This window comes from Neovison vison, chromosome 4 (genome assembly GCF_020171115.1).
Source record: "Neovison vison isolate M4711 chromosome 4, ASM_NN_V1, whole genome shotgun sequence".
In the NCBI taxonomy this organism is placed as follows: domain Eukaryota; kingdom Metazoa; phylum Chordata; class Mammalia; order Carnivora; family Mustelidae; genus Neogale; species Neogale vison.
Window position 1 is genome coordinate 138,395,737 of NC_058094.1, and position 18,361 is coordinate 138,414,097.

Below are 18,361 nucleotides of genomic sequence, written 5' to 3' on the forward strand. Positions count from 1 at the left end.
CGGCCAGCTCAAAATCCAGACACTGATCTAAGTTTCCCCAGGAAGTCACTGAGGGCTCTGTGCTAGGAAGCCACTTGCACAGCTAAGCAATACTACTGACGGGGGAAGATGCTTTGGGTGTGGGCCACAGAGAGAGGGTGTGTGGCCCGGAGGCCAGGTAAGGGGCTGCATACCCATGAAAGAAGGGATGATAGCCTGAGGTAGGGAAGAGAAAAATGTAGATGACATACACGGTGTTTGGTGAACAGAAGTGCAAGCTGATGAGTGCATGGCTATGGGGGGATGGAGAGGGACTGGTCAGGATGACCCTCGGGTTCTGGCTCGGACATCTGGATAAAAGGTGGTATCACCACTTAGTGGAACACTGAAGAAGAAGCACGATTTTTGGAGGCACAGAGTCAAGAGGCTTAGTTATTAAATCTGAAGATATTTTGGGAATCATAGAAGTACAAAATCCTAAAGTTGAGAAGAATCTTAAGCATGACATCTATTGAAGTTTCTGTCTCAACGTGGGGATCTCTTTCTCACCATAGAGAAGAGAATCCTGCTTCTGTTCCATCTTTTGGGAATGAGACCCTTGCCCATTCACCAAATGCTTCATCAGTGTCCTCTTTTCCACCCAGATTTCTACCACGAATCTTCATATTTCCTGCTCTAAGTCTAGACACAACTTACCCCTGTAGTCCAACAAATACTCAGTGAATTCCCTTCATTGGCTCTCCTCTAGGCTAACGTGTGTTCTCTTAGCAATTCTTTAGAGGTCAAGGCATTAAGCACTATTTCAATCCTGATTGCCCTCCTCTGCACCAATTGTGATCAACATCTTCCCTAAATATGGAAGGGGCCTGGTCCATGCATGATATGTAGTATTCATAACCTCCCTTCCCAAAGAAACTGGTGCAGGCTAAGCTCACTTCATCTGAGTGTAAGCATCACCACCAACATGCTGGACTTGTGATTTCCACCAATCACAAACGTGAGAGTATGCTGCCATTTTAATTTTCTTACTACAGCTGGTGCCTCTCTCTAGTCTTCCTTGTGCATGCTGGGTCCTATCAGGAAAGCTAGAGGTTTGGGGTAAGGAAGCTGACCTCAGGTGTGTAGAGTCAAGGAAACTGTCCTAAATAGGCCAAGGACATGGGACAACAGTCACTGGAGGGAAGGGCCCAGATACGAACAGACCTGCTCTATAATCATTGGAGGTGAAGAGATACTCTTCCATTTCCCCAAGAAGCTCAACTTCTAGTTCTTGGCATGGAATCAGGTGTCTTCCACTCAAATGCCAGAAGACCTGGCAGGAGAGTGTTTATGTGTGTCCTTTGAAGACATTGGGCTCATTTCCAGCACCTTCCTCCCAAATAGCAAAGGAGTGCTAACTGCATAGGAGTACAAGGAACCCAGAGTTATCCATTCCTTTGACTCCTTGAGAGAAATAGGCATTGAGCTCCAGAGGATAACAAGTACTTACTGTAAGTTCCTGCAAATGTATGAGACTTTTGACTATATTGAGAGCTCTAACTATATAACAAGAGAGGCCATGTGGCTTGTCAGGACCCAAGTAATCTGCCTTTAAATTGATGTTAGTCTTCAGTTCTACATCATTGACAAAGTTGTGATGCATAACATTCCTTTGTGAGGACATTAACAAATTTGTTTTACCCATTCCTTGTTTGATGGACATGGAGGTTGTTTCTACTTTTTGACTCTTATGAATAATGTTGATATAAACATCAATGTACAGGTTTTTGTGCAGACCTGTGTTTTTGGTTTTCTTGGGCAGATACCTAGGAGCAGAATTGCTGGGTGAAGGGTGAGTTTGTGTTTAACTGCTTGAGGAACTTCCAGATTGCTTTCCAAAGTACCATTTTATATTCCCAGCAGTGACGTAGAGTGGTCCAAATCCTCCTTATCCCTGCTTATCTGTGTTATGATGTCTTTTTGATGAGAACCATTCCAGTGGGTGAGAAGTGGCATCTCATTGTGTTTTTTTTTTATTTATTTTTTTTCCCAATTTATTTATTTTCAGAAAAACAGTATTCATTATTTTTTCACCACACCCAGTGCTCCATGCAAGCTGTGCCCTCTATAATACCCACCACCCGGTACCCCAACCTCCCACCACCCCGCCACTTCAAACCCCTCAGACTGTTTGTCAGAGTCCATAGTCTCTCATGGTTTTGATTTGAGCTTTCCTAATGACTAATGATGTCGAGTATGATTACATACATGTATTTTTCATCTGGTCATCTTTTGTAAGGCATCTGTTCATGATTACATACGTGTATTTTCTGTCTGGTCATCTTTTGTAAGGCATCTGTTCATGATTATATACGTGTATTTTCTATCTGGTCATCTTTTGTAAGGCATCTGTTCAGATCTTTTGACTCTTTGGATCCAGTTTTTAATTGGTTGTTCATTGCCCTTATTATTGAATTTTAAAAAGTTTTATCTATATTTTGGATATCCATCCTGTGTCAAATATGGATTTTGCAGACAGTCTTCTAGTCTGTGGCCTCTATTCTCATTCCCTTAAGTTTTAAATTTTAATGAAGCCTGAATTATCAATTTTTTCTTTTATAGACTGTAACTGAAAAGTCATTGCCATGCCCACGTTCAGCTAGATTTTTCTCCTCTGTTCTCTTCTGGGAGTGTAACAGTTTGGTATTTCACAATTAGGTCTATGATCTAAGTTGAGTTAACCTGAAGTTCTTTTAATCTGTAATTGAAAAGTAGTTGACATATTGTATTGGTTTTAGGTGGACAATAGAGTGAGTCAGCTGTTACATACATTATGAAAAACTCACCCTCAATGGTGTCATTGCTACATGTCACCACACAAACTTATTACAATATTATTAACTATATTTCCTATGCGGTATTTTTCATCCCTGGCATTTATTTTATAACCGGAAGTCTGTACCTCTCAATCCCATTCACATATTTTACCCTTCTCCCCTCCCCATCACCTTGAAACCACTAGTTTGTTCTCATATTTATGAGCCTGTTTCTCTTTTTTATTGTCTTTTATTTGCTTATTTGTTTATTTTTTTCAGATTCAAATTCAAATGAAGTCATACAGTTTTGTCTTTCTCCATCTGACTTATTTCACTGAGCATAATACCTTCTAGGTCCATCCATGTTCTACCAAATAGCAAGATTTCATCTCTTTTATGGCTGAGCAGTCTACCATTGTGTGTTTATATACCACATCTTCCTTGTCCACCCATCTGTTATGACTATTCAGGTTGCTTCCATGTCTTGACTATTGTAAATAATGCTTACAATAAACATAGAGTGCATGTATCCTTTGGAATTTGTGTTTTTGTTTTTCTTGGATAAATACCCAGAAGTGGAATTACTGGATCATATGTCATTTCTATTCTTACTTTTTTGGGGAACTTCCATACTGTTTTCATAGTTGATGCACAAGTTTACATTCCCACCAACAGTGCACAAAGCTTCCCTTTTCACCACACTCTCTATAACACTTTCTATTTCCTGTCTTTTTGATACTAACCATTCTGAGCAGAGTGAGATGAGATCTCATCGTGGTTCTGATCTTCATTTCCCTGATGATGAGTCATGAGCATCTTTTCATGTGTGTGTTGGCCATCTGGATGGCCTTTTGGGAAAACAACTGTCCAGATTCAGTGCTCATTTTTTAATTTGTTATTTGTTTTTCTGATTTTGTGTTATATCCACTCTTTATACATTTTGGTTATTAAGCTCTTATCAGATATATCGTTTGCAAATACCCTCTCTCATTCGAAAGGTAGCCCTTTGGTTTGTTGACGGGGCAAAACTTTCTGAGTTTGATGTAGTCTCAATAGTTTATTTTTGCATTTGTTTCCCTTGCCTGAGGAGGCATATCTAGAAAAATATTGTTAAGGCTGATGGGCAAGTGTTTACTGCTTATGTTTGCTTCTAGGAGTTTTATGGTTTCAGGTCTCACATTTAGGCCTTTAATACATTTCGAGCTTGTTTTTTTGTGTCATGTAACAAAGTGGTCCAGTTCTGTTCTTCTGTATGTGGATGTCCAGTTTTCCCAACATTCATTGAAGAGACTGTCTTTTCACCGTTGTATATTCTTGCCTCCTTTGCCATAGATTAACTATACGATTGTGGGTCTATTTCTGCACTCTCACTTCAATGCCATGGATCTCTGTGTCTGTTTCTGTGCCAGTACCATACTGTTTTGGTTACTGTAGCTTGGCGGTATAGTTTGAAATCTAGAATTATACCTCTAGGTTTATTCTTCTTTTTCAAGATTGTTTTGACTATTCATGGTCTTTTGTTGTTCCATATAAATTTTAGGATTTTTTTGTTCTAGTTTTGTGAAAAGTACTATTGGCCTTTTGATAGGGACTGTGTTCAATAGGTAGATTGCTTTGGGCAGCAGGACATTTTAACAATACTAATTCTTCCAATCTGTGAGCATAGCATGTCTTTCTGTCAGTTTGTGTCATCTCTGGTTTCTCTCATCAATATGTTATAGTTTTCCAGGTAGAGGTCTTTCATGCCCAAACACTCTTCTAGCCCCCGATGTCTCAGTTTGCTAATGCCCCATTTGTCAGAGCAGGTCCCAAGCCCAACCCAGGTTGAAGAAGGCTAAACCTCTCAGTGGGAGGATCTGCAGGTCCCACTGCAAGGACATGGAGGCCGGGAGGGGAACAGGTGCAGCTGGCTGCCTTTGGTCTTTGCTAGCACTTTGTCTCCCAGGTCATGGATGAAACCAGTCTTGCCTTATTTGTGAAAAATCAAACACATTTTTTTGATAGAATGCAATGTGTAAAAAATTGATCTGCTGCCAATACAGAACAATTGGTAGCATCTAGTGGGTTTCTTAGTCTGTGGTGGGTACTGCATTAGGAAACCTTCTTTACAGACTCAGCAGGTTTTGTCCATGGTCTCATTTTTCTCCCGAAGGCCCTGTCGGTACCATGTTTCACTGTAGCAGGTTAGTGCTAAGACACACATTTTCTCCTGACAGAACATGGGGAAAAGCCAGTGTATCTGTTTTCTTGCAGGTGTTTGCCCAGCTACTGTGAACATGGGGGCGAATGCTCCCAGTCCTGGGACACCTTCAGCTGTGACTGCACGCACACTGGATACACTGGTGCAACCTGCCATTCCTGTAAGCCTCACACCTCGTTGTCCCAATTTCTGTGCAGTTCTGTTTCCTTTCTGTGATTTGGTGTATATGTGTCTGTATCTGTGCAACCATGTGGTGGAAAACAACAAAACCAGTAGGTATTTTAGAGACTAATTTGTGTCTGGTTTGGTTATTTATTTTAGAGGTGGGGAGGGGCGGGGGGAGAGAGAGAGAATCCCAGCCCTGTATGGAACCTGACATCAGACTCGATCTCATGACCCTGAGATCACGACCTGAGTTGAAATCAGGAGTCGGATACTTAACTAACTGAACCACCCAGGTGCCCTTGTCTGGTTTATTTTTAATCAGTTTTATTTCCTACTAATGTTACAACAGCTTACAGAAATCCATAGTATCAAATAGGACAGAAAAAATTAAATAAAATAGGAGGCAAAGGAAGATAAGTATAGGAAGATAAAATATAACAAAAAGTGAAAAAACAAGTCCCCCCCCCAATACAAAAGGCAATCTAGATGGCATGGTGTTACTTGTTCTGTTCCTTGGGTTGGACCCAACTTTGGTTCTCAAGTCCTGTCTGCCAAAGTAAAGAGGACAAAGTACTGATGGTCCGTATTTATAAAACCACATGGAGATAGTCTCTGGACGAGCACAGGATGGGAAATATCATGGGAGGAAGGGATTTCTAGATGTCAGCCAGAAGCCAGGCAAACGTTCAGATCCCTTGCAATCTTGATACTCTTTGATGATGGTGGTGGTTTACACACTGGGGACTTACTGCATGGCTGTGTGACCCTCACTCTGTCTAGTTCTGCACGTTTCAACTCCTTTAGAGTTGCCCTGGAAGGTAAGTGCTTTATTTTCCACACTGTGTGCTTGAGGAAAGACAGAGGTCAGCTCCTTTGACTGTGGTGACACCACTGCCAGCGAGGGCTCTCGACCACCTCTCCATCCCATTTCTTCCACCTTGAATTCCAGTCTCTTTCCTGGAGAATTATTTTCTCAATTTCACAGCAAAGCACACTTTATTGATCCCTAATTCATTACTACTAGAAGCTCACGACAGAGCCCCAAGATCCTCACTGCTTTCTAATTACTAGCTTTTGTTGTCTATGTTTTTATTCTACTTTTTCCTTTTTTGTGTATCAGTGACATTTCTTTTTTTTAAACTAATTTATTTTTATTCCAATTCCATTCATTAACACATAGTGTATTATTAGTTTCAGAGGGAGAGGTCAGTGATTCATCTGTCTTCTGTAACACCCAGTGCCCATTCCATCCCATACCCTCCTTAAAGCCCATCACCCAGTGGCCCCATCCCCTTACCCCTTCCCCTCCATCAACCCTCGTTTGTTTTCATAACGAGGTTATGGTTTGTCTCCCTCTCTGATTCCATCTTATTTTATATTTCCCTCCCTTCCCTTATGCTCCTCTGCTTTGTTTCTTAAATTCCAATTTTGAGTGAGATCACATGATGGTTGTATATCTCTGATTGACTTATTTCACTGAGCATAATATCCTCTAGTTCCATCCATGTTGTGGCACATGGCAAGATGTCATCCGTTCTGATGGCTGAGTAACATTCCATTGTATTTTCACACCACATCTTCTTTGTCCATTGATCTGTCAGTGGACATCTGAGCTCTTTCCCTGGTTTGGCTATGGTGGACATTGCTGCTATAAACATTGGGGCGCACATGCCCCTTTGGATCACGACATTTGTATCTTCCAGGCAAACACCTAGTAATGGAATTGCTGGGTCATAGGATAGCTCTATTTTCAACTTTTTGAGGAACCTCTGTACTGTTTTCCAGAGTGGCTGCCACCATTTCTAAGTCCCTTCTTTTGTAGCATGTCTCCCTTCTCTGGGCCTTTAGAGAGACAGCATGACATGAAAATTCCCCGAGCAAAGCTTGGATTATCCTGTATCTAACCTTAAGTGAATGGAACCCCAGGGAAGCAGGCATCATTGTTGGGATGAGAAGGCCCAGTCCCCAGCCCAGGGGGTTCTGCAGAGGAGCCAGAGGTTGGGAGGTCACCCCCCCACCCAAAATCCCGTAAGTTCAACTAGAGCAATTCTACCTGCATCTCTATTTACTATTATGGTGCCAGGTAAGAACTTGCTGAGGTAACTATTTGGAAGGAGCTGGGCATCTGGGCAGTCTGAGGCTTAGTGACTGGTCTAGAGTTGTAGCTAGGAATGGGGTGGCCTCCTACTTACAGTGTCTCCCCATCACATTGAGCAAGGTGTCCTACACAGACTTAATGACTAAGGCAGAGTTGCTAAAGAGTTATCAGTAACTCTGATTTAAACATCGCTCCAAACAACTCAGATTGAAAAAGTTCCAAGTGTTATAAAAAAGGGTATTTCACTCGTGGCCTTCACAATTTGATTTGGTTGGATGACTGAACTGACTTTACTCTGATTCTCTGTCTATGGAAGTGAAGGTTGGATAGTTTCAAAGCCACAGGAAAGGATCAGAGACCATCAGATTTTGGTGTAAGTGTCCAGCGAATGTGTCTGCATTCACACATATAGCAGGTGTCTTCCTAGTGTTTCCTTCTCTGCCTCTGGTCCCCAGGCAGGCCCAGCCCCAACCCAAATGTAACCACCATTAGCACTTTACGTCTGTCCCTCTGGACACTCTCCTAGGCAGTTATGAGCATATTTATGTATTTGCAGAAACGCAAACTTGAGTGGGCAAACTGTCAGCATATCTGGGAAAGCAATCCGTGTTGTCTCTGTAGCCATGAGTGGATGGTGGTGCTAGGTGTGTGACAGAGGGGGGCCAATCTAATTTGACACACTGATACTCAGCCATAATTTATAAAAGAATGCCATATTTTGCAAAATCCTTGGGCAGGCAGACATGACTTTGATCTTCTTCTGTGAGAAAGGAGAAAATCCGTCTGCCCTGGCTGCCCTGCTTCTCCCGGATTCTCTTCTCTCTTCAAAAGAGGCAGAGATTTAAAAGGTAGATAATTCAGCGAGCTTAGAATGTTGTCTATTCTCCACTCATGCTCAGCCCCCTCTGTCCCTGCTAGGATCACTCCGCTCTGTGGCTCTGGCCTGGTACTTGCAGGTCTCTGTTCATGGATGCCAGGTCTCAGCCTTAGGGGGGCTGAGGGACCCAGTCCACATTGTCCTTCTTGACTGGCTGCCATTAGCCACTTCTCAGGTTTTCAAAGGAGCTTTCCTGTCAAGGAAATGAGTGAGAAACGTGGGAGCTATTACTCAGTTGATTAGTCATTTAAACTTATTCCGAACATTGATTAAGTCCATCATCTACCGATGTTAGTCACTTGCCTTGTGATAGCAAAACATTTATTGCTGTATAAAAAATTCAACTAAGAATCGGGATATGTTGAAATTACTGAGAGATATTTCATGTGTGTGTATGTATATATATATATATATATATGTTGTATATAATATAATTTTGACTTTCAATTTGCTTGAATAATCATTTGTGAAACATTTTAGGAAATTTCCTTTTAAAACACACATTATAAATGGAGTGAAGGAGAGTTGCTGATTTATAAAACTCCTCTGGAAAGTAATGCATTGCACAAGTAGATCATTTTAAGTAAACAGAGGATATAATTACTGAGTAATTTAATACATCGATGTGGTTATTAGATAATAACAGATCACTTAGGGAGTCGAAGCCAGTGCACTTCCAAGACTTAAACATCATGGGGCAGAATAGAAGGAGGTAGCGTGAGGCCAGTTACCGTGGTTTTGGAATGAATCTTGTTGCTAGAGCAGGCAGGGTTCAGATACACATGGTGATAACCTCTTAAAATCTTTTGCTCCAAGCTTCAGGATCTTCCTGCTGCCTGACACAGGGGAATACTCCCCTGGAGAAATCGTCCCGGAGAGCAAGGCAGAACGAGTATCACTGGGGAAAGCATCCCATACTAAGGACAGGGAGGGATCCAACCCACTGCAGCCCTTCTGAGACCCTTGTCCTTTGCAGCTCTGTTTGCACAGTCCTGTGACGCCCACAGGCACAGAGGGGACTCCTCAGGATTCTACTATATTGATTCAGACGGAAGTGGCCCGCTGGGACCTGCTCTTGTGTACTGCAACATGACAGGTACGCTAATGATATGCTTTACTGTGCCCGTTAAGCTCATGTGATTGGTTGCTGTGTGCAAAACCATGAGGTTTAGCTCCTTCGAGTAATGTGTGTGTTCCTGTGCAACTATATATAAGCAATATTTCATTTTCCCTAGAAACCCATTTATATATGGCAGATGGATACAGGTGTGTTGTAGGCAAGTTCTGCAAAGGATCAGTGCGTGTACCGTGGTGAATGACTGCCGCCCGTGAACTGATGCAACTTCAAACGCCTCCGTGTGTGTGTGTGTGTGTGTGTGTGTTGGTGGCCACATCCTCTCTTCTGTGCTCATGTCACATTTCGCTGGAAGAAACAACCCTCCTTTACAAACTTCCCGTGCTACTCTAGTGGTGTGGACCTGGCAGGGACTTCGACAACCTTAGAGTTTGACCTTGCATAGTCTGAGACACTGGTCAGAAAAGAGTCAGCTGTAAATGGCTCTCAGGTAACCCTGACCTGGTAATAATTTGCTTTCTCTGCTCTGGCTATGTGTTACCCCAATAGGGTTGCAATTTCTGGATGGAAGGAGTCATTTATAGGGAACTGACAATGGAGGTTTGTGATAAGCTGGAAGTTCTGCTGTGGTTTCTACACCTACTCTCACTCCATACACAAAATCTGAGCATTTTGGTGGTGGTGGATCTAGTGTTGATCTGAATTGGATCAATTATATCTTCCAGCCCCAAAATTACCCCCAACTTTGCATTGGATGGATGTATGACTGTTGGGGACTTTGGGGCAAGCATCTTATAGAAACTGACCAAAACATTGCAACGGGATAGGAGGTAAATATATTGACTTACTTTATTGAAAGGTATGCAATGTATTATGTATGTAAGGATCTTTCTAGACATCCTGGGCTCCAGTGGTTGAACAGGCCTTCAACTTTTTACTCAATTTCTGCTTGGTTTTCATGGCTTGAATGAATGCCAGGAACAGAGAAAGCTAAATAAAGATGCTGGCATCCCAGTAATACATTCTACTTTTATCAATCACATGTCTAATTATCACAGAAGTCTAGGACCTATTAAAGATTTTAATATATTTTGTTCTATAAGCAAAGTTCCTTATACACTGAAAAATTTCGAGATCCGGAGAAAAGTGAAAATGATCCCAGCTGGCATATTGCAAAGATGAGTAAGTTTTCAATGACTGAAGCTGTTTTCTTGATAATTAACTGCTGGCAGGGTTGGTAAGGCTGAGGTCATATCTATTTTTAAAAAAAAGCCATTTGCTGCCAAAAGTCATAACAGACAGCTAATTGCCTGATTGCAGTGTATGGTTATAATAAAAGAAAAATAGTTTAATCATGCAAGTGGACACATGGTCCAGGCTTCACCAGGAAGCTTTCGTTGTGCATATTTATAAAGTGCCTTTGGAATGTACCGCTGGCTCATAGACACTTGTTTTAATATGAATTTCATAACATCACTGATGTGTTTTGATGGTCTGTCATTGCTGCTGCCTTTTCAGAGTGAGCCCACTAGCAGAGGGAAGAGTAGTTATGGTCAAAGTGCGAAGAGAAAGCAAGAATAGATCTCAGGTTTCGATTCTGGGTAACACAAGAAACTACCCGATGACATATAAGACAGGGATTTTTTTTTTTTTAATCCTGGAGGCAAGAAGGAGCCTCTAAAAGGTAAAATCTCTTGATCCATTTATATAAGAGGAAGGCCTCACCGACTATCTCCTGAAGATGCAAATCACTTTCCTCCCAGGCGTGACTCAGAGAAATGTCCAAGTAATGCCCCACATTGAGGAGTTGAAAAAACAGTGTCTCCCAATACGGAGCTCCTGTGTCCTCAGTACCCGCTGTGCGCTGGGCACAGCTGTAACCGCGGCAGGGAGCGGAGGAAAACACTCCCCACCTCTGGTGTGCGATGCGCAGGTCCGTGCGCAGAACCAGAGCCCTGAGAGCTGCTGCTGGAGCAGGGGGTTGGTGTGTGGCAGCAGGTGCTGTGACGCTGAATACGGTGGGGGCGGGGTGCACAGGCCATGGATGGGGGGAGGGGGTCACAATTTTAAATAGAGCCATCCAGGGAAGCACTCAGTTTGAAAGTTAGGTTTGCTTCCAGAAAATCCGAGCAAGCCTTCAAGCAAAGGGAGTGCTCCCGGGATCCTAATCTGTTGGACAGACGCCGGGCCAGGGACTCGAGGGGGACCCTCAAGTCACGCTGCTGGAAAGTGACAGGTCCAGGACTCCCACTGGCAGAGTAGTTGGGGCTTTGGGCCACCAGGCTGTGCCGGGCAGGAGCAAGGAGACCGTTAGTGGGGATGGGGTGGAGCCGGTGGGAATGGAGGAGGGGAGGGAGTTGGGGGCCGAATCCATGGACCAAATGTGGCTGGAGGAAGACAGGCATCTGGAACGTCTTCCATGTTTGCATCCAAGCCTGGAAGGAGGGTGCAGGTATTAGCAGAGGGAGGAGGCGGGTCTGCAGAGGAGAGCAGGATCCCCACAGTGAACACCTGAGGTTTGGGTGGCCGGCTGTGCGAATAGTTAGTGGGGACCTGTTGATCATAAAAACAAGCACAGTGTGTCATCTGAAAGCCTGCTGGGTAGTTAGAATCTCCTCGGCAATACAAACTTCTAAAAACATATTTTGGAGAGTGACTTTACATATTAATTGAACAGACCAGCAGGATCCCCTTTGCTTTGGGGTGGCTGGTGGATGCTGTCCAGCATCTCACAGCAACATAGGCATCTCTGGGTCTCCACATCCTTGTCCACTGTCCACGGAAGGGCAGCTCTGCTCTCAGCAGAATCGGGTTCTGTGGCAGCATCCCAGGAAAAGCTGTGTTTTTATGAAGCTCCCTGAGATTTTCCGATGTACATACAGATTCAGAAGCCATGGCCATGGGGCTTGGATCTTTGGTTTCATTGGCACAGCCTGCCCTGTGTCCACCAAAATTAAAATGGAGGGCAAAGAGGGCAAAGGGCATCACAGAAAGGAGAAATAGAGCCAATGCAGCTGTAAAATTCGGTGCCGCTGTTCATTTCTTGGTCCAGGCCACGGTTCTGTTGCTTCGTTTGTAAAATTGGTGGAATTTAATGACCACCGCATCCACAAAGGCATCAGAATCGCTCACATGCATTAAGATAATATTGAAGGCATGAATTCTGTAAATTAAACATCTTCCAAACTCTCTAACTTAATCTTGGAAAGTCTTAGAGCTTTGAAGTGTGCATGTGCGTGTCTGTGTAGGAATTCATGAACATTAGGGTAATGATTTAATGATTGATATTGCTATATGTTTTTATTATCAGATAACACTTAACAACCATGTATGCCTTCATATTACTTTGCAAATGACCAAGCAAAGTACAGATCAGTGTATCACAAGACCTTTTGGGTAATTAAGTTTTTAGAAAAGTTTCTAGCTGCCTTTCATAAAAGAAAACCCCTAAGGTTAGTATATTCTTATTCTATGTGATGAATAAATGTCATAAAGTTCCATGAGTTAGGGTTGAGCTGGAGCATGGAACATGCATGCATGCATACACACATGCACACGTGTATGCGTGCACACACACACATCCTGCTTTGTTAGAAATACTGCAGAGAGGATTTCCAAATAATGTTAAATGCCAAGGGTTTTTATGAAACTCAAAGCCATAAGGAAAGTGCCGTGCTAAAGACAGAGAAATGCAGAGGCCAAGTCAAAGACGACAAATATTTCCAGAAGCTACACCGCGAAGTTTTTAATCAAAAGTTTAAAACAATCCAGGGTGATCCAGGAAGGACCCAGAGTTACAGTCCCATGAGGTCCCCCAACAGACCTTGTTGTGACAGTGGAAGAACTGAGATTATGGCCTTCTTCTCCCGGGAGGGAAGTATTTCCACTGCAAGGTCACCTTCTCCATGAAGCTACCATGCCCATGGACAATGAAGTATTCTTTAATTATTATAAACAAATACTCACACTTGGAGAAACATGCAATAAACAAAATTCTAAAGCAATGGCTGCAAGTATATACTTGGTAACAGCCTTCCAAACTCTGGTTCCAGAATATACTCTGAATATACTCTGTATAAATTTTAGTATCTTTAGTATAAAAGCAACCAAAACAACAACAACAAAAATAAACTATTTTGAAGGCACTGTTTATGCGGTTTGTTAACAGATCGATCCCCTTCCTATGCAGAAGAGACAAAATCTAACTTCAATGATGGCGGGATGAGAAACGTGAGCTCGATGGCTCTGCCCGCAGGGACAGTGGGGTCGTCTGTGCCCCCGGAAACCCCCCACAGTTGTCCTCTGATGTGTTCCTAGTCGTGTTCCAAACACTGGTCCCCAGACCCGGCACCGTGGGAGAATTTGTCTCAGGGAGGAGACGGCATGAAGGCAGAGCTATGACTCCGCATCAGATTCGTAAGAGTCGGCAGGGGCTCGAGGAACACGTCGAGGGCGTGGTCGGCTGCACACCTGCCCGCTGCCCCACTCAGATCCTGATTCATCAACTCAGCATGTCAGTGACCTAGCACTTACCACGGACTCTGTCACGCTTGTGCTGACTGAGCCACCGTGTTTCTTAAACAGCCTCCTTCTTCCCGTGACAAATTGCGAGTGGCCTCCAGCTGGTGTCGTGGTAGAATGGAGGACAGCCAGTCAGCTGCTTTACATACTCTCCCATTAATTTCAAAAGGAAATTCTCTACGCAATGGGCACCTGTTAAGGCATCCTGCTGTGCTTTTTATGTTTGTGGATTTGTTTGGATTTTCTGTTTCTTTTGCCTCTGTCTTCCTGTAACATCTTCTGTCTCAGTCACCTCCCTTTTCAGTCAGATGTTCAACTGAGGCATTTGGTCACTCATGCTCACCCCTGAGAGCTGTGCTGCGGGCTTCCAGGGGCCACACCGAATTTGAGTTAGAAGAGGGAGCAACATCTCCCGTTGACCTTCAGACTAGAAAGGGGGACAGATGTAATTCAGCTCACTGAACATATTATGACTATTATAAGTTTGCATTTGCTATTTTAAATATAGGCATACCTCATTTCCTCATTTTATTGCATTTTGCTTTATTGAACTTGGATTCAGATCAAAGGGACTTGCTTTTTTTTTTTTTTTTTTAAACAAATTGTAGGTTTGTGGCAGCTTTGGGTGAAACAAGTCTACCAGCCCCATTTTCCAACAGCACCTGCTCACTTGGCATCTCTGTGGCACATTTTGGTAACTCTCACAGTATTTCCAACTGTTTTGTTGCCATCATATTTGCTATGACGGTCTGTGATCAGTGATCTTTACTATTGGGGTTGTTTTCAGGCGCCGTGAACTATGTGCGTCCAAGACCGTGAACTTCATTGGTAAATGGCTCTACTGACTAGCCATTTCCTCACGTAGGTCCCTCTCTGTCCTTGGGATCCCTATTCCCAAGACACAGCAGTACTGAATTTAAGCCAATGAATAGCCCTACAGCAGTCTCTACGTGTTCAGCTGGAAGGAGAAGCTGCCTGCCTCCCACTGTCAACCAAAGGCTAGGCATGACTAAAGCTTGGTGAGGAAGGCATGCTGAAAGCTGAGGCCTCTGATGCTGGTTAGCCAAGTTGTGAATCAAAGGAAAAGCTCCTGAAGGAAATTAAAAGTGCTACCTCAGTAAACATATGAACGATAGGAAAGTGAAACAGCTTTATTACTGATACAGAGAACATTTAGTGGAAAAGAGTTCCAGCCAGCCATGCCATCATTCTCCTCAGCCAAAGCGGAAGGTCCTCACTCTCTCCGGTTCTGTGCAGGCAGAGAGAGGGGAGGAAGCTGCAGGCGAAGCCTGACACCAGGAGAGATCCGGGCTTGAGGTTTAAGGAAGGAGGCCGCGTCCATGGCATGAAAGCGCAGGGCGAAGCAGCACGCTCTGCCGTGGGAGCTGTAGCAAGTGACCAGGAGATCCAGAAGATCCGAAGATCGAGATCGTTCCCAAAGGTGGCTGCACTGACCAGCAGATTTTCAGGGTGGATGCAAGAGCCTCCCATGGGAAGAAGATGCAATCGAGGACTTCCCGGCTAGACAGGAGGAGTCAGTGCTGCCTTCACAGCTTCCACGGACAGCTTGATCCACATTTCACAGCAGGTGTCCACACTAATGACTGAGTGGACACATAAAGCTACACTTAGTATGACCTATTAAGTGACAGGATGACCCTCTGAAGCACCAGGAGAAGAAGGCCCTGAAGTAGCTACACTTCTTAGGGGTGTCTAGTTGTGTCTCAGAGCATTGTCTTATGTGGAAAAATATTAAAGTAAATCATGCAAAGCTCAAGGCCTCCGAACTGTGACAAGAACGGCAGCCTTTGTAAGGACCCTAATGCAAATATTGATCCGGAGGGACCCAAAGGGGTGGTGCTGAGACAGCAGGGCCTCTGGGCCTCTCCCAGGACCCAGGGGCTGCCTGCTACAAGGAGCCTTCCCTCTCCTTGGTGAAACACAAGCATCCAATCCTCCTGGGCTCTGGCACATGGACAACATGGCAGGGTCGGTGCCTCCTAGGTCTAGGGCAGGGGCAGATCAGAGCCACTGATTGTCTCCCTCTGGCCCCCACTGGACATTCACAGCAGCTGCTTGGCCCTCCCAGCCCTGTGTGCACATAGGTGCCCATCAGAGCCCATGATCTGGTTCTATTTTCCTGGGAGTGTTTTCCTTTGAAATCCAGGATAAGACCCAGGTGCATGAGGCACTCTGGAAAGGTCATGGGCCTCAGCACTCTTTGAGAACTTGAGCACCTCAGAAAGCCTAGTGGCCGCACTACCTGGTGACGTAGCACGGTTTCCTAAAGTCGGGTGAGTGGGTGTTCCCAGGCTTTTCTTCCATTTTCTGTGCAGCAGGAGGATTGGGCTGTGAGGCAGATGGGAGCCACCTGCTGTGGTGTTTCCCTCTGGATTGTGACGCTGCAGAGTCCTGAGAAGGGCTGGGGCTCTCCCACCCAGAACACAGTGTTCACGTCATCTTGGTGACTCCAGGGACACCTGCTAGTCTTCCCATCCCTCTGCCATCCTGGGTCACTGTGAGTGCCCGTCCTCCACTGGTTCTTCTTCTGCACGTCCCACCACCTCACATGTTGCCTTCCTCCTCATCTTTGAACTCGAGCACCCACTTCCCATCAGAAGAGATGCAGGCATCCGGCTTCGTTTCTGAAGAGGTGGTGTTGGACCCAGATTGGACTTCATTTCAGGCATCTGTCAGAAAGGGGATTCTTGACTTCCCTTACCTGGAGATCAATGTCCATCTCTTGAGGGACAGACCAACCACCTACACAGGCATCGGGGTTTTTACAATCAAGCCTTTTTTCTTCTTTTCCTTGGGGAGATGAAAACGAGCATAGCAGACACACCTTGGGTTCACATTTCCCCGACCGTGGAAAATATACATTCATTTCCTTTTCCCCATTTGACCACCTGCTTTTCCTTAAAAGATGCCTTATATAGTTCAGAGATACAATCCACAGTGTACAAAGTGTTGCAGGTTGCCAAGTGGATATAATTTGGCAAAATAAAAAGAGAAACTAGGGGCGCCATATGATATGGTGAGTCAGTGTTATTTTTTTGTATCCTGCTTATCACACCAAAGTGTCACATTAATGTAGGTTGGTTTGCCCAAGCGAATGGTGGGCCAGGAGCCCTGGTTAGCCTCCCTGCTCGTGTGCAGACAAGAGGCTCTGCTGAGCTGGAGAACGTGATATGATGGGGCCTCATTTAACAGTTTGAAAGTCCTGTTTTAAGTTTTCCCCATTACAGTTAATTTCCCCCTATCTCGTTTGTGCTCTGTGCTACAGTGCATAACAGTGAAGTGTCTTTCCATCATGCTGGTCCCTTCAGTTCCTTGGTCTGTCTCTTCGTCCTCAAGAGCTTCCGTTATGTTGCCTCTCCAGGGTGCCTTCCCAGCTACAGTCGGAAACCTATGAAAATCCCACGTTGTGCCACATCGAGGAAACATAACAAGTCCTCGCTGGGGCCTTGCAAGTGATACTTCTAGAAAGGACAAGATTGAAATTTCTCTTTTATTCAAAGGCAGCTTGGAGATTATGTGAGATTTCCTTTCTCTCCACTCAAGAAAGAGTTCTCGGATCACACTGTAACATGCACGACCGTGAGTCCCTCACAGGGCCACCGGCCTGCGGGAGCCCCTCAGGCACATCGTTTCTCTTTGTGCCATAAACCATGGACATAAATGACCCTCCGGCCTTAGAACCCATGAATCCCCGAGCCCAGCCCCTGGCTTCTCCATCGGTGCTCTTACCCCCTTTTGTCTGGTGGAAGAAACCCTGACCGGGAATGTGAGTAGGGGACTGGAAAAAATAACACCAGGTCCGTTTAAGAAATTTTCCAGGAAAATGTTGAAGTGTAAAATGTCTGGTGAAAACATGATTAAAGGGGGGAGAAAAACCTGTGGGATTCAAGTTGCTATGGGAACACTCAGAGCCCCTTAAACGAGTGGAGAGAGGGGATAATCTATGAAGCCTTTTCTCCCTGACTGACTGACTGACTGCGTTAGTCATGCTGACTCACAGTCTGCTCCTGTCCCTGCTGGATTTTGCATATTTGATGGTGTTTTTCATAGGCTTCGAGCTATGGCCCCTGGGCGTTCTCTGCTCTGGGTCTCTGACTGTATTAAATGGGTCCATGAGCACCAGTGGGGCTGTTAGGTTTTTCCTGGGGCAGGACAGGGAGGGCTGGGTGGGGAGGGCTCTGAGGGTTCCTGGTAACATCGTTTTGATTTTCTAACCTTGTTTAGGTCTTAGCCATTAAAAGTAATAAGAACAAACCTCATGTGACTGTTTCCAGCCCGTATAATTTGGAAATATGTCGACCGATCATGTCTGTACCAGATGCGTGTTCCAGAGGAAGTTATATGTGATTTGTTGTTATAAATGAAGTTGGGTTAGGACCACATGAAGCCAGCCTTTTGGCCCCTGAACTATGGCCCTTTCACACTGTGGGAGGAGCTAGGTTTGGGGGGAAGGTAGAAGAAAGGGGGTTCTTTCTCTTCTGTTTTAAACACCATGGAGTGCTCATCCATTATTTTAAAATCTCTTTAAAAAATATGGGTAGTCAATGGAACAGAAACAGGTCAGAATTTGCCAGCAGACATTAGTGTGTCATGTTCCTGACAGGAATGGCTGTGTTAGCGACTCCAGCGG

At 44.5% G+C, this 18,361-nt stretch overlaps 1 protein-coding gene across 4 annotated transcripts in view; it reads left to right on the top strand.

The window, feature by feature from the left end:
* Positions 1-18,361, top strand: part of LOC122904684 (contactin-associated protein-like 3) — a 156,671-nt gene that overhangs the window by 97,068 nt on the left and 41,242 nt on the right. For all 4 annotated transcript variants that reach the window (XM_044245777.1, XM_044245776.1, XM_044245773.1 and 1 more), the window contains 2 exons: positions 5,028-5,134; positions 9,091-9,210. In XM_044245777.1, coding sequence (XP_044101712.1) covers positions 5,028-5,134; positions 9,091-9,210 — 227 coding nt within the window. The remainder of the gene's footprint in view (positions 1-5,027; positions 5,135-9,090; positions 9,211-18,361) is intronic.